General features: G+C 40.0%; 2 protein-coding genes across 2 annotated transcripts in view; one reads left to right on the forward strand and one right to left on the reverse strand.

Moving 5' to 3' along the window:
- The first annotated feature begins 5,991 nt into the window (after positions 1-5,991).
- LOC113055268 (DNA-binding protein inhibitor ID-1-like) lies at positions 5,992-7,073 on the forward strand. The gene is made up of 2 exons (XM_026221431.1): positions 5,992-6,467; positions 6,575-7,073. Exons 1-2 carry the CDS (start codon positions 6,117-6,119, stop codon positions 6,608-6,610), a joined length of 387 nt encoding a protein of 128 aa, XP_026077216.1. The 5' UTR covers positions 5,992-6,116; the 3' UTR covers positions 6,611-7,073.
- A 1,895-nt stretch (positions 7,074-8,968) lies between these two features.
- The window catches only part of LOC113055267 (nuclear receptor coactivator 3-like), a 33,809-nt gene continuing 30,469 nt past the window's right edge, over positions 8,969-12,308 (reverse strand). The window contains exons 20-23 of the mRNA XM_026221430.1: positions 12,028-12,202; positions 11,675-11,855; positions 11,240-11,420; positions 8,969-10,836 (exon numbers count right to left, since the gene is read on the reverse strand). Of these exons, the coding sequence (XP_026077215.1) occupies positions 10,825-10,836; positions 11,240-11,420; positions 11,675-11,855; positions 12,028-12,202 (549 nt within the window). The 3' untranslated portion in view covers positions 8,969-10,824. The remainder of the gene's footprint in view (positions 10,837-11,239; positions 11,421-11,674; positions 11,856-12,027; positions 12,203-12,308) is intronic.

Below are 12,308 nucleotides of genomic sequence, written 5' to 3' on the forward strand. Positions count from 1 at the left end.
GTGTACACTTTTAAACACACAGGCAAAATGGCTGAAGAGCTTCTCTTGTATTAAAGCTGCAGGCTAAACACCTGTGCGGAGGGTGTATGTGTGTGTGTGAGAAACACAGGGTGAGTGTGTGTATTTTAGGGTGTGGCTAACTGCCTCGGCTCTGTGGACAAACAGCCTCACAGCAGCACCTGATACATGTGAGTTTCTGGTTACCACTTTCTGATGTGATTTCAAACCTATTTACAGTCTAATAAAGGAATGAAACCAGTGAGTCAAAACCAAACAATTCTTGCCTGCAGACTCGATTGCCTTCTGCCATTCCTCACACCTGTGCATCCAACAGTCGAGCAAGTTAGCTTTTATATGCAAGAAACAAACATGATGATCACCAAAATAACCAATTTAAAAAATGATCACTATAATTAATCTTTAAAGGAATATTCTGGGTTCAACACAGGTTAAGCTTAATAAATATATAATAATAATAATAATAATAATATAAATGTATTTATTAAAACCCAAACCTGAGGTTACTCTCAAGAACTTTCATCACGAGTGTTTTTAATACTCCAATTTTTTGAGGATTTTAAGGGTTGAAATATGCTTTAAATGCATAAACACACATAATGTTAACATATTAAGGCTTTACTATTGAAACTTTTAATTAAAATTTGCTGATTGACCTGATTCACTTTTATTGTAAGAGCAGGTTGAAATTTATTTTGTGGTAATCACCATTATCCCACAAGTACCCAGAATATTCCTTTAATGACTATGCAAGTCAAATCAAAGTATCTTTAGAGTGCCGTACCACCCCGAGGGGGACCATTTTACAATAAACAATAATCCAGATTACATAGATGTAATACTGAAAACAAAAGAGCTGGAAAGGTCTGTTCGGTGTCGACGCCGGCGGCCATTTATCAGAACCATCAATGGGTTTCATTCTCAGGCATCTGGCACAATACGCTCTGACAAACAGGAGGGCTTCCCATTCTTTGAGACTGCCACTGGGAAAACGGATTTGAGGAATTAATCTTAGTGTGGAACTGAAGAGGAGAAAGTAACCAGGCCTTGGTATTGTCCCATTTTCTCTGAATAGGGCTTTGTGAGGGAAGCACAGCTGCCACCATCATCACACCCATCTTTTGGACGTACTTTCATCCAGTATCCAGATGGGTTCGGTGGTATTTTCACATGTAGAGGTATGTGGAGGAAGTTAGGTGACTTGAGCAGACAAAGATCTATTAGATGCAACCCGACCATGCCACGAGCAACAAGTTGTGGCAAGCTGCGGGACCACGAATAGTTGCTGACGGCACCTTTTTTGACAGCTCCATACAATAACGGAAATAGCACTGCACCTGACACACAGGGAGCTCTGGGTTTAGAATAGAACGAGCAGAAGCTCTCCAGAGGGTCTCTGGCTAAATGGCCTCTGTCCCTCTCCCCTGCTGGTGGTGACAGCTGCCTGGTAGTAAGGGACTTCCCTCCAAAACTTGGCCATTATACCCCAGCTGTGAGCAGCTGGTCTCCCATAAACACACACACACACACATCCTCTAGATCTGGCTATTAAATGGCAATGTGATGCAAATGAAGGCAAGCCAAGAACATCATTCAGCTTTTCTTATGGGACCAGAGTCATCTAAACATCTTTAACAATTGACTTCAATCCCCCTGGAGTGATTTTGAGACTTTTGAATGCACATAAAAAAACAAATCACGTAATCCTGAAAACAGTACCTAAAGGTGCGGTCACATTAGTGAAATTTCCAACAAAAGTTTGCAGACAAAAAACACCCATTGTCCAATAGAGTAACTTAGGGTGACCATATGCCCTCTTTTTTCCCAGACATGTCCTTGCCAGGATTTCTTAATTGCCTAGAAGGTCAGTGTTTTGGCTTTGTATTCCTATTGACGTGCTCTCTGTAGTCCTTGTACATTATAAAAGGACGTATGGTCACCCTGGTGTAAACTAAGCGGCCTTCTGCTGGCCAATGCGGCGAATCCATGAACAACTTGAACCTGTTGCGAAATCTGCGTTAAGGGATCACGTGGAGTCCTATTTAAACGACTGGATTAGGTATGCGAAACTTCGCTTTTCGAGGATGTTAATATGGTGCTGTCTGGTTGCATTTATTAGCCCACTAACGGCACAAAACAAACGTCTGTTCCCAGAAGATGACACAGTCACAGATTAACTCGAAGAAGGAGAGCTGTCGCCAGTGAGCATGAGAAAAAAGGAGGAGGAAAACAAAATGTGTTTGTGTGCGTGGGGGGTGCTGGGGGCATCCAGGGGACAGAAAGAGCTTCGACATTATTAGATTTGCAACAAGCCGCAACACTGTCACCCTTTGTGTACCGGCCTCCTCCCCCGTCCCATCCCGTGCACCTCCCGGAGTCCAGTGCTTGTCTCCTCCCTCTCTGTAACCCCGGCTCTCCTGTCCCAGCCCTTCCCAGAGGTCCAAGTCCTCTCCAGGCAATCTCCAATGAAGTGGAAATGATCCCGGGACACAATGCCTACTTTCTGAATGGGGCTTCGGCATGCAACCAGTGGTCTGTCACCAGCAGATGGGGAGCTAATTAGGAGCCATTAAGGCACTTTGATAGTGTGTGTGGGAGCCAGGCGGAGATTGTTCACAATCTGCTACAGCAGGACCACTATGTGGGAAGAAGTGCTGTATGTCAAGACCATTGACATATGATCAGGACTAAATAAAGTCACAACGTTATGAAAGTAGCATAAGATTTCTTTTATATTGCTGACATTGCTTAGGCCACACTCAGAATATTCCAACGTTTTCTGTTGGAATATATGAAATAATCTCCAGATAGCTAGGCAAACATTTATTTTGGCTTTTATCAGCCACCATCCAATTAATTCCCAAAGGATCAAATCAGTTCCCGCCCCTACATTTCTTTCCTTATCACCCTGTTTCAGAATCACGTCATACTACGGAAGTCAAATGTGTTTTGAAAAGCTATTCACATTGACTTTATTTCAAAGTATGACTCACACAAGCTCATGTTCTTATTGAACTGTATTGTCTTATTGTGCTTTGCATTGAACATTTCCTTTCTCTGTCTACTGCTTAACGAGTGTAGCGGAGATGTTGTGAATTAAAGAGTTCATAGCCAGCTGATGACACACCACAGAACACTGCAGCCTTGTCAGACAGCGATCACATGACTTCTGAGAGGATGTGATTCCCTTGAGGACAATTATCTGAGACCACTCTTCCCATGAGAGGGACGAGTCAAAGATACATGCAGATGCTTCAAGAAGAAGAGCATTCACACTCATCCCGCACCAGCCTTTTCTGCTGTATAACATATTGGGAAAAATAACTAGCCGTAAATCAGATCAGGGTGGAATCAGGACAAGAACAGCTTATAGCTTAATATATATATATATTTAGTTTAAAAATAACCACACACTAAATAAACAAATAACTAAATAAAAATGTGCATATAAATATGTATATACTTTTAAAGAATATATATATATATATATATATATATATATATATAAAATAATAATATATTTGTGTACTAAAACTAAACACACATGCATATTGCAAGTTTTACTGAAGGAATAAAAACTAGTGATTGCTGTCCAGCGGCCAGCATGTGGTCATCAAACAATAAAGAATATATAATTTGCCACTGTTTTCTTTGAACTTCCTTTCTCCACTTCTAAGAATATGTTTTATATTTTACCAAGAGTTCATAAGGGTGTGTGAGTGTGTGTAAGGGGGATGTTACACTCTTTGCCTCTCTTTGCCTTGATGTGCAGTAAACAGGCTTTGGAGAGCCCAGCTGTGAGGGCTTATTGTTGGAGTCGGTAGGAAGTGCTGATAGCTTGCGCAGCTGAACAAAAGCGGGATGAGCGAGTGGAGGGGCGCTCCAGACTCGTCGGCTCCAGTCGAGATTCTCTCTCACAGTCCCGACACTGCACTCCCATTGTTCAGCTCCTTCTCCGCCTCCCCTCAACCCCGCTCAGCTGTGACCGAGCCAGAAACGCTCCAGTCCCTCGAACTCCTGCAGGATGTACAGCTATGTGTCCGAACCATCGGTAAAAATAATCTGCGCATGTTCCTGCACGTAATGCATGTATATTTTATTCAAAAAAATAAAAAATAAAAAAAATAATAATAATAATATATATATATATATATATATATATATATATATATATATATATATATATATATATATATATATATATATATATATATATATATATATATGATTTATATATAATTTATATATAAAATATATATAATTTTATTGATTCTCAAAATTAATAAAATTAAGAATGCATAACTTCCAAAAATAATTACTGTTATATTCGAAAACAGGAGGCTATTTATTTCACTTCCTTAAAATTTTATAAAATAAAAGTGTCCCTGGAATCTAAAACTCCCCCTCTGGCTCAATAGGCTATTTTTCACTTTGTCTGTCACTTTTGTGTCTTTACAAGAGTCTTTCGGGACGACAATGGCAGTGTGCAGGTGCGCGGAGCGGTAATCGCATCAGAGGTTTAAAGTGATAAACGAGCGCTGACCAGGGTGTTCTCAGGACTCCGCCGCGCGCAGGTGAATGGGGGAGAGCGGAGGGATGCGAGCCTGTTGTTTGTTGTTGCTATAGAGACCGCCCGCTCGGCGCCAGGCTGACAGGCGTCAAGGCTCGAATGAATGGGTGACGTCACGGCGCTGGCGCCCGGCAGTCTGCTTCGGTTTGTTTGGACAATCTGGGGGAAGAATCAGAGCACAGCGATGCAAAGTTATGCGAGTGAGTGCGCGCTCAAGGCGAGGCGCACATATGAAGGAATTTGGAGGTTTGCAAGACATTCAAAGAAATACCATGAGACAATCATTGGTGGAAAATAAACAGATAGAGAGACATTTGAATAAAAATGAGACCGTGGCAAGACTTGGTTGCACAATAAACCTGAGCACTATACAAGAAATGCACTATGGATTCTATATGAGCATACAAAATAGTTAAAAGTTGGCGAAATATCATTAACTGTAGCTTAGCCTGTAATCTTATAAATTTGCATCAGTTCACAATAAATGTCTTATGTATTGAAACATACCACGATTTTATCAGATTTTATACAAACCACAAGAAAAATATTTGATATTAAGCAACAATTTATTAATGTATAACTATTTGGATTAAAACTCATTGTGAAAAAAAAAAAAATCTTTTACAAAGCAATATAAGTTAGGCTAGTTTGTTTGGCATAGCGTACTTTTTATTATTCTTAAAACAGTGAATAAAATAATAATTAATAAAAATAAAAACATTTTAAAGCTCAATGTCATGGAATTTACATATATATATATACACACACACACACACACACACACACACAAACATTTGTCAGTTAAATAAAAGCCATTGTGGCAAAACCAACATGCATGAAGCAATTTTGTTGTCATGTGACAAAAAATAATAGCAGATGATCCCTTTAGGGGTGTCAAGATTATTAAATTATGAGTTTAAACAAGGTTTATGTATATATAATTTATTTTTTACTTAAAATGTTATGTTGACATTATATTCACGCACATGTGTCTAAGGTGCCCACTGCAATCACAGAAGTTACTGTGGCAAGATAAATGGAAGGAAACAAAGATGATGAAGAATCATTTTACAGTGTGCTTTGCGTCTAGAACCAGCCCACATACGAAGAAAGCTTGTTTCATTTAAAAGTAATAACTGTTGTCTGTTGATCGTCGACCACCCCCACCCTCCGCCTGATCTGTCTGCTTCACCTGTGGACAGCTGGATATCCACAGATCATTCGCAGGAGAAACACATTTGTTTCCATTTGTAACACCCTCCCCCCAGCATATTGTAACTGCGATAACGGAGTCGCGCTGTCATTGGCTGAGCGAGCGACCCTGGTGAAACCCTATTGGCCCGAGCCTCCAAACACTAGCGTTTGGAGACGCCCACAGCCCCGAAATCCTGTAAATACCGAGCAGCTCGGCTCTGCAAGCATGTGGTGAACTGTCATCGCGCCCTCTACGACTTAAGACCTTAAAGGAGTACGAGCGTATCGCTTCAACGCATTCCTTTTGACTTAACCGTCAAACTTTACAGCCAAAATGAAAGTTGTGGGACCTACCTGCGCGCTGAAGAGCAGCAAAGTTGGAGGAGAGGATGTTGTCCGCTGCCTCTCCGACCAGAGCCTTGCCATTTCCAAATGCAAGATCCCGCTGCTCGACGAGCAGATGACCATGTTTCTCCAGGACATGAACAGCTGCTACAGCAAACTGAAAGAGCTGGTGCCCACGCTACCGACCAACAAGAAAGCCAGCAAGATGGAGATCCTGCAGCACGTTATTGATTACATCTGGGACTTGCAGGTGGAGCTGGATAGCAAGAAGAACCAGAGCTCGGCTCCCCGCACTCCCCTCACGACTCTGAACGCGGAGCTGGCCAGCATCTCTGTTGAGGTAAATATCACATGTATTGGCTAGAATATGATGCTTTTGCGTGCAAATACGTCACCTATTCATGTCCAAAAGACTCAACTAACGATGTTTCCCCTCTTGCCTTGCAGAGCGGCTGTTCAGATGACCGAATCATGTGCCGTTAAAGTGGATGCTCCCGGTTTCACGTCCAGTGATCGGAGCATAGCGAAAACAAACAAGGTGCGCGGAGGTGATGATGGACCAGAACCGCCGAGACGCCTTGAACTGTGTTGGAGAATCTCCTTCTGTTTTAGAGGAAAACATCTTTCAGTAGAGAGTCACAAAACTCGTGGACTTGAGAGCTGAAGTGTGACCTTCTCTCTGAGATCTTCCCAAACATGTCGATGTGTGTTAGCTGTGGAATCCATGGCGATCATTCACTTATTGTTCATGCATTTCCCTTTCGGTCAAAGTTTCTCCAATGTTTTGATAACTTGTTAGAAAACTGTCTATTTTGTTGTAAAGTTTTCTCAGATTACTGAGCGAAGGAATGTATTGTATATTACAATGACAGATATGTGAATGCCTTATTGTGTTTTTTACAATGTATATTGTGTTTTTTAATTAAAAACAAGAAAATTAGACCCATCTCGGACTTGTGTTATCAATTTTGGGTGTGAGGATGAATGAATGGAAGTTGAGAAAATGCTGTTTCTTTCCGAAAAGTTTAGTTGGTCAGTGTTACTGACGTCTCAAATGAATTGGTCTCACAAGGTTAAAGGTCATTTAGTGAACACATTGAACATTAATATGTAACATGTTTACATCTTATAATATCCTTAACATTTAACCTGATAATTCTGTCATTAGTTTGTCTATTTCAACTTTTGCTTCATCAGTAATTAAACTGAAAGTGAACTTTAAACTAAACTTAAAATTAGCAATACAACTTCTGATAGTAGTTTTTTTTTTAATTGGTAAAATTTTTTTAGCTAATCTTCAGATAAAACTGACTAATATAACTACATCCACCATAACGAAAAGTCTGTAAACAAATAAATGTAAATGTCTCGTAAAAGTGAATTAAATATCTATAGGATGGAAGAGAGGTTAACTAATGTCATACAAAATTGGGCAAAATGAATTAAATTGATATGCACAAGTAATTCGTTTTAAAATGATGTTTCATTTTCTATTCATTTTTAGCTAGTGATTTTTGTAAACACTTTCCAAACTCTATAATTCCGCGTCCCATTATTTAAAAGGGTGGGGAGCGGAAGGGTTAAGTGTTTTCCGAGAAAAAGGCAGTTCGTTATAAGATTTATTCCGTCTCCCTGGTGCAATGTTTTTCTCATTTCCCTGCGGTGTGATGCGCGCAGCTGCAGGCCTCGCGATGCGCGGCTCGGCCAGTGTGTGTGATTGTGTTTGTGTGAGCGCTTTGTGCCAAGGGCAGGGGAGGGCGCAGACTGAGCGGCGCCGCCGCACACCTGGGGAAGTTCAGGTTAAATCGCTCCACATTCCTCGGCACACAGCTGATTGAAACATTAACAAACAGTAATCCGCAAGCCCGGGCTGCAGATGGGCTGGGAACACGGCCAAGGAACTCTCGCTCCCTCTGTATAGTTTCCCACATACTACAACGAAAGCCTCTTTTAAAAAGAACTTTGCGCCTTTAACCATTACGCCACACACTACAGCCAACTTTTCCACCAGAACATCAACTAAAGCACATCAACATGCGTTTTGAAAACAGTAGACAAAAAAAAAAACTTGTTTTGGGGGGCCAGTGGGAATTACTTGAAATTAATTGTGGCCATAAGGAGTTTGCTCTCTAAATTAAGACAATGCTACATTAAGAGGCGTTTAGCTATATGTTTGTATACTGAAACTCATCTCAGACATCAGAAGAGATGAATAATCTGTAGGCCACATCCATTTGAGTAAATCTGTATTCTCATCGTTATCATTAGATGCTATTTATTTTTAATTTTGACGTAGATGAAGACAATCACTTGGCAACACTACTGGATAAATGATAAGATTCGGTGTGTAGACATTTTATCCTCTTGCGCCCCTCCGTGGTAACACGGTGAACTTTATTTACACGTCATCCCAAACACACACACACACACACGTTATGAAAGACTTTGCATTGACTAAGAACTTTTTTTAACTTACAATATTTTCTGTACCCTAACCTTCCCAGAAACCTATCAAATATATAGTTGAATAACATTAAATTCTTATTTAGTCATTTTAAGCCACTTTAAAAGTTTGTAGACTGCATTTACTAAACTCCACCTTCTACCTAACTACCCAGAATAAATAAATAATAATAATAAATTGGTGTGAAAACATTTCTCAAAAAGAAATTTCAGTAAGAGGTTGTCATTTCCACAAATATTTTTTTTTTAGAAAAAGAAAAACTCAAAAAGCATTTTCTTACAAAGACTACTTCAATCTTTTTATGTTTTTGTTTCAGTTACAACTTCGAAAAATCAATCAAACACACACCCACACAGAAAGACTGCAGGAAATACAGGTCACGTTTAAATAGAACTTTTATTTACAACGATATCAACATCAAGCAAAATAATTAAGTGTATTGTAATTTACATCCATGTTCACACCCCCCAGTCAACCAGTTCTGAAAACACACCAGAATAACCTCAATTTCCCAGAATTATCATTTCAAAATATACTTTGTCACAATCAACAGTAACCTAGTGAAATGAACACTACTGATAGTGTTGCTTTCCTGAAGAGCCAGAAGAGACCGACTTCTTATTAGTTTCCCACTGTATGTCATTCCCACATCTGGGAATCAGCCTTATTTGAAGTCACTTGATGGTAAAGACTGGACTAATGAAGCGGCCGGGATCACTGCACTACAGAGATGCACCGATGAGAGTCTTTGTCAGAATGGATTCCTTATTACGAGAGGCTCTGAAAAGTGGTTTAAGAAAAGTTGTAAAACGAGGTGTGTAGTTACAAGTTGTCTTGGCAGTTCTGTAGATATTCATAATCATCAAAATCTTACAAAACAAAGTGAAGAGCGAAGAAACCGCATGATAGAGAAACCCCCCAAAGCACAGACAATACTGCTAAAATATTAACTGGCCTCAAAAATAAACAGGTATACTTGGTTTTGTTTGTATACAGTATATAGTACAAAATCATAATATGTAGTAATATGTTCATATGATATGTACCTTTTACTCTGAGCATTTGCACAAAAACATATATAAATGGATACATTTCTGTAGTCAAACTTGAGAAGACAGAAAAAAAAAAAAGACTGAAAAAATATCTTTGGATTGTGCATGTTTCTTAAAGGTAGATTTCTGAAGAACCGACAGTACAATACAGCGAGAAAGCGAGTTCATTTCCTTAGTAAGATCTAGCTTAAAGAGCAAAAACAATCTTTGCGTATAATCTGAAAACTTGCACCATTTCTTTCCGGTCAGAAGAACAAATAGAAATGATAATAAAATCATGAAACCGTCGCTGCATCACATTTCCGATGTCAAACATTTAGAAAAAGTGCCATTGAAACATAATGGCGGTCATTGTTGAGAAAAAAAAAGAAAAAGAAAGAAAGAAAGAAAAAGAGGCTGAGCTGGAAAAGATTAAATATTTTCTCCCTTTGAAAAAAGTTAAAATAGATGTAAAACCCAGAGCAGTATTGACCTAAAATATAGATAAGATGGACCTATCATGGCCCAAACTCTGTGCAAAAAAAGTATGTAGTAAAAGCATGTATGATACATATGTAGCATACAGTATTTACAATTCCAATCTTATTCACACACACAAACAAAACAAAAACAAAAAAATACTGCGGTATCATTTGCTATTTGTTGACATGCCGCTTTGAGCCGGTGGCATGGAGAGGAGGATTATTGCTTTGATATGCAAAGTGAAGAAGTTCTGGTGTTTACAATTCCCACGGTTTTTATTAAAACAAGCCTTGTCTGAAACTAATTTAAAATAGACAATATGCACATAATCGTTCTATAAGGCTAGAAAAGCAAGAAATATATTGCAACTATCCTTTCCATATTAGCCTTAAAATAAAGTGCTCCCCCACACTGTCAAGTTGTACCACAACCATTCCTCCTCTGTGCCCCCTGGTGGTTATGTTGTGTACTGCAGTACAGCCATGTGGGGCAGGAGAGAGCCTGCTGCACTCACTACTGGGCACATTCAGAGAGAAGCCCACAGAGAAGGCCCGAGTCTCTCGCTCTCTTTCCCTCTCTCACAGTCAAGTTTTCACTGGAGATTCCCAGGGATTTCTTCTCTACGAGGTGGATTTTATAGCTCCGTGGTGACATTTCATCACTGGACTGATGTGTGAGTCCATGTTATAATCCAGATTTGACAGAGATGGCTCATTGCCTCAGCAGTACTTCTGTAAGACACACATTAAAGATGAAGAGATTTAACACATGACATGTGAAGGAATCACTCATCCCCAGGCCATTCAAGATGTAGATGAGTTTGTTTTTCATCAGAATGTGTTTGGAGAAATGTAACACTATAGTGGATCCTCTGCTGTGAATGGGTGCCGTAAGAATGAGCGTTCAAACTGCTGGTGTTTTTATCAGCGGTTTTGGATCCTCATTCCGACGGCACCCATTCACTGCAGAGGATCCATTAGTGAGGAAATGATGCAATCCTAAATTTCTCTTAATCGGTTTTGATGAAGAGACAAACTCATCTACATATCGGATGGCCTGAGGGAGAGTACATTTTCATTTTTTGGGATGAACTTCTCCTTTAGGGAAATATAACTGAATCAACGCAGTCTGTACCTGATCGGGTCCCATTGGCATGCGTCCCATGCCCATGGCATTCATGCCCATCTGGCCCTGCATTGGAGGCATCTGCCCTGCCCCGTTGCCATTTACACCCCCCTGCATAGAACCGTTTATCATCATCCCTCCATACTGTCCCGGCGCCCCCTGCTGGGGATATTGCTGCTGCGAGTATGAACTAGGAAACAGATGAAACAGGAGAATGATTACGATACACCCAATTAAGCTTAAAGACCATGTATTTATGTTTGATTGTAGTGATTGACAGGTTTGATTGAATTAATTCACTACTTGTTTTGCGTTGATTTAGCAGTGTTCCACACCAGTATTATTGTAGGATAATTTATGTACTATTAAAATGGCATTCATATTTTGAATTAGCTTTCATGTTTATTTTTCATTTTATAACTTTTATAAGGGTTTATAACTTACTTATTAATGGGCATGGGCCCCTGTCCCCAGCCTTTCATCTCTGCAGATTGGTACATGGGATTGCTCTGAGGGTGCTGCTGCATCATGGGATTCTGAGGGCCAGCCATACGACCAGACATCATATTGTTAGGGGGGCTGCTGCCTGTTCCCACAAATGAAGGGTCCCCCTGCTGGCCCATACCTGAAATCACAACACAGAGATATTTACAAAAAAGCAACAAGAAAGTGGATAGCATGTAATTAGCAATCGATATACCCAAGCAAACTGATATTCTATTCCAATGATGTTATTCACCGTGCCCCAATACTAAGTATTTTATCGTAACAACAAGATCCCAATAGAACTAGCTTACCATAGTTCCCTCCATAGTTAAAGGGCTGCTGGCCGGGCTGGGTCATTGGTGGTCCTCCCATAGGGCTGTCCATTCCTGTAGGAGCTGTGACATTAGGAGGGGGACTAAAGCCTCCGGCTGCAACCTGCTGCTGCTGTTGCTGCTGCATCATCATCATCACCCTTTGTCTTCTCATCTGCAGAAACAAAGAAAACAAGGGTTAAAACTATTTTACATAAGACACTGGTTATGATTTGCTAAAACAGTCTTACATAAAATCCTATCCTTTTGTTACACTGCAT

The sequence above is a fragment of the Carassius auratus genome, chromosome 36 (assembly GCF_003368295.1).
Source record: "Carassius auratus strain Wakin chromosome 36, ASM336829v1, whole genome shotgun sequence".
Taxonomy (NCBI): domain Eukaryota; kingdom Metazoa; phylum Chordata; class Actinopteri; order Cypriniformes; family Cyprinidae; genus Carassius; species Carassius auratus.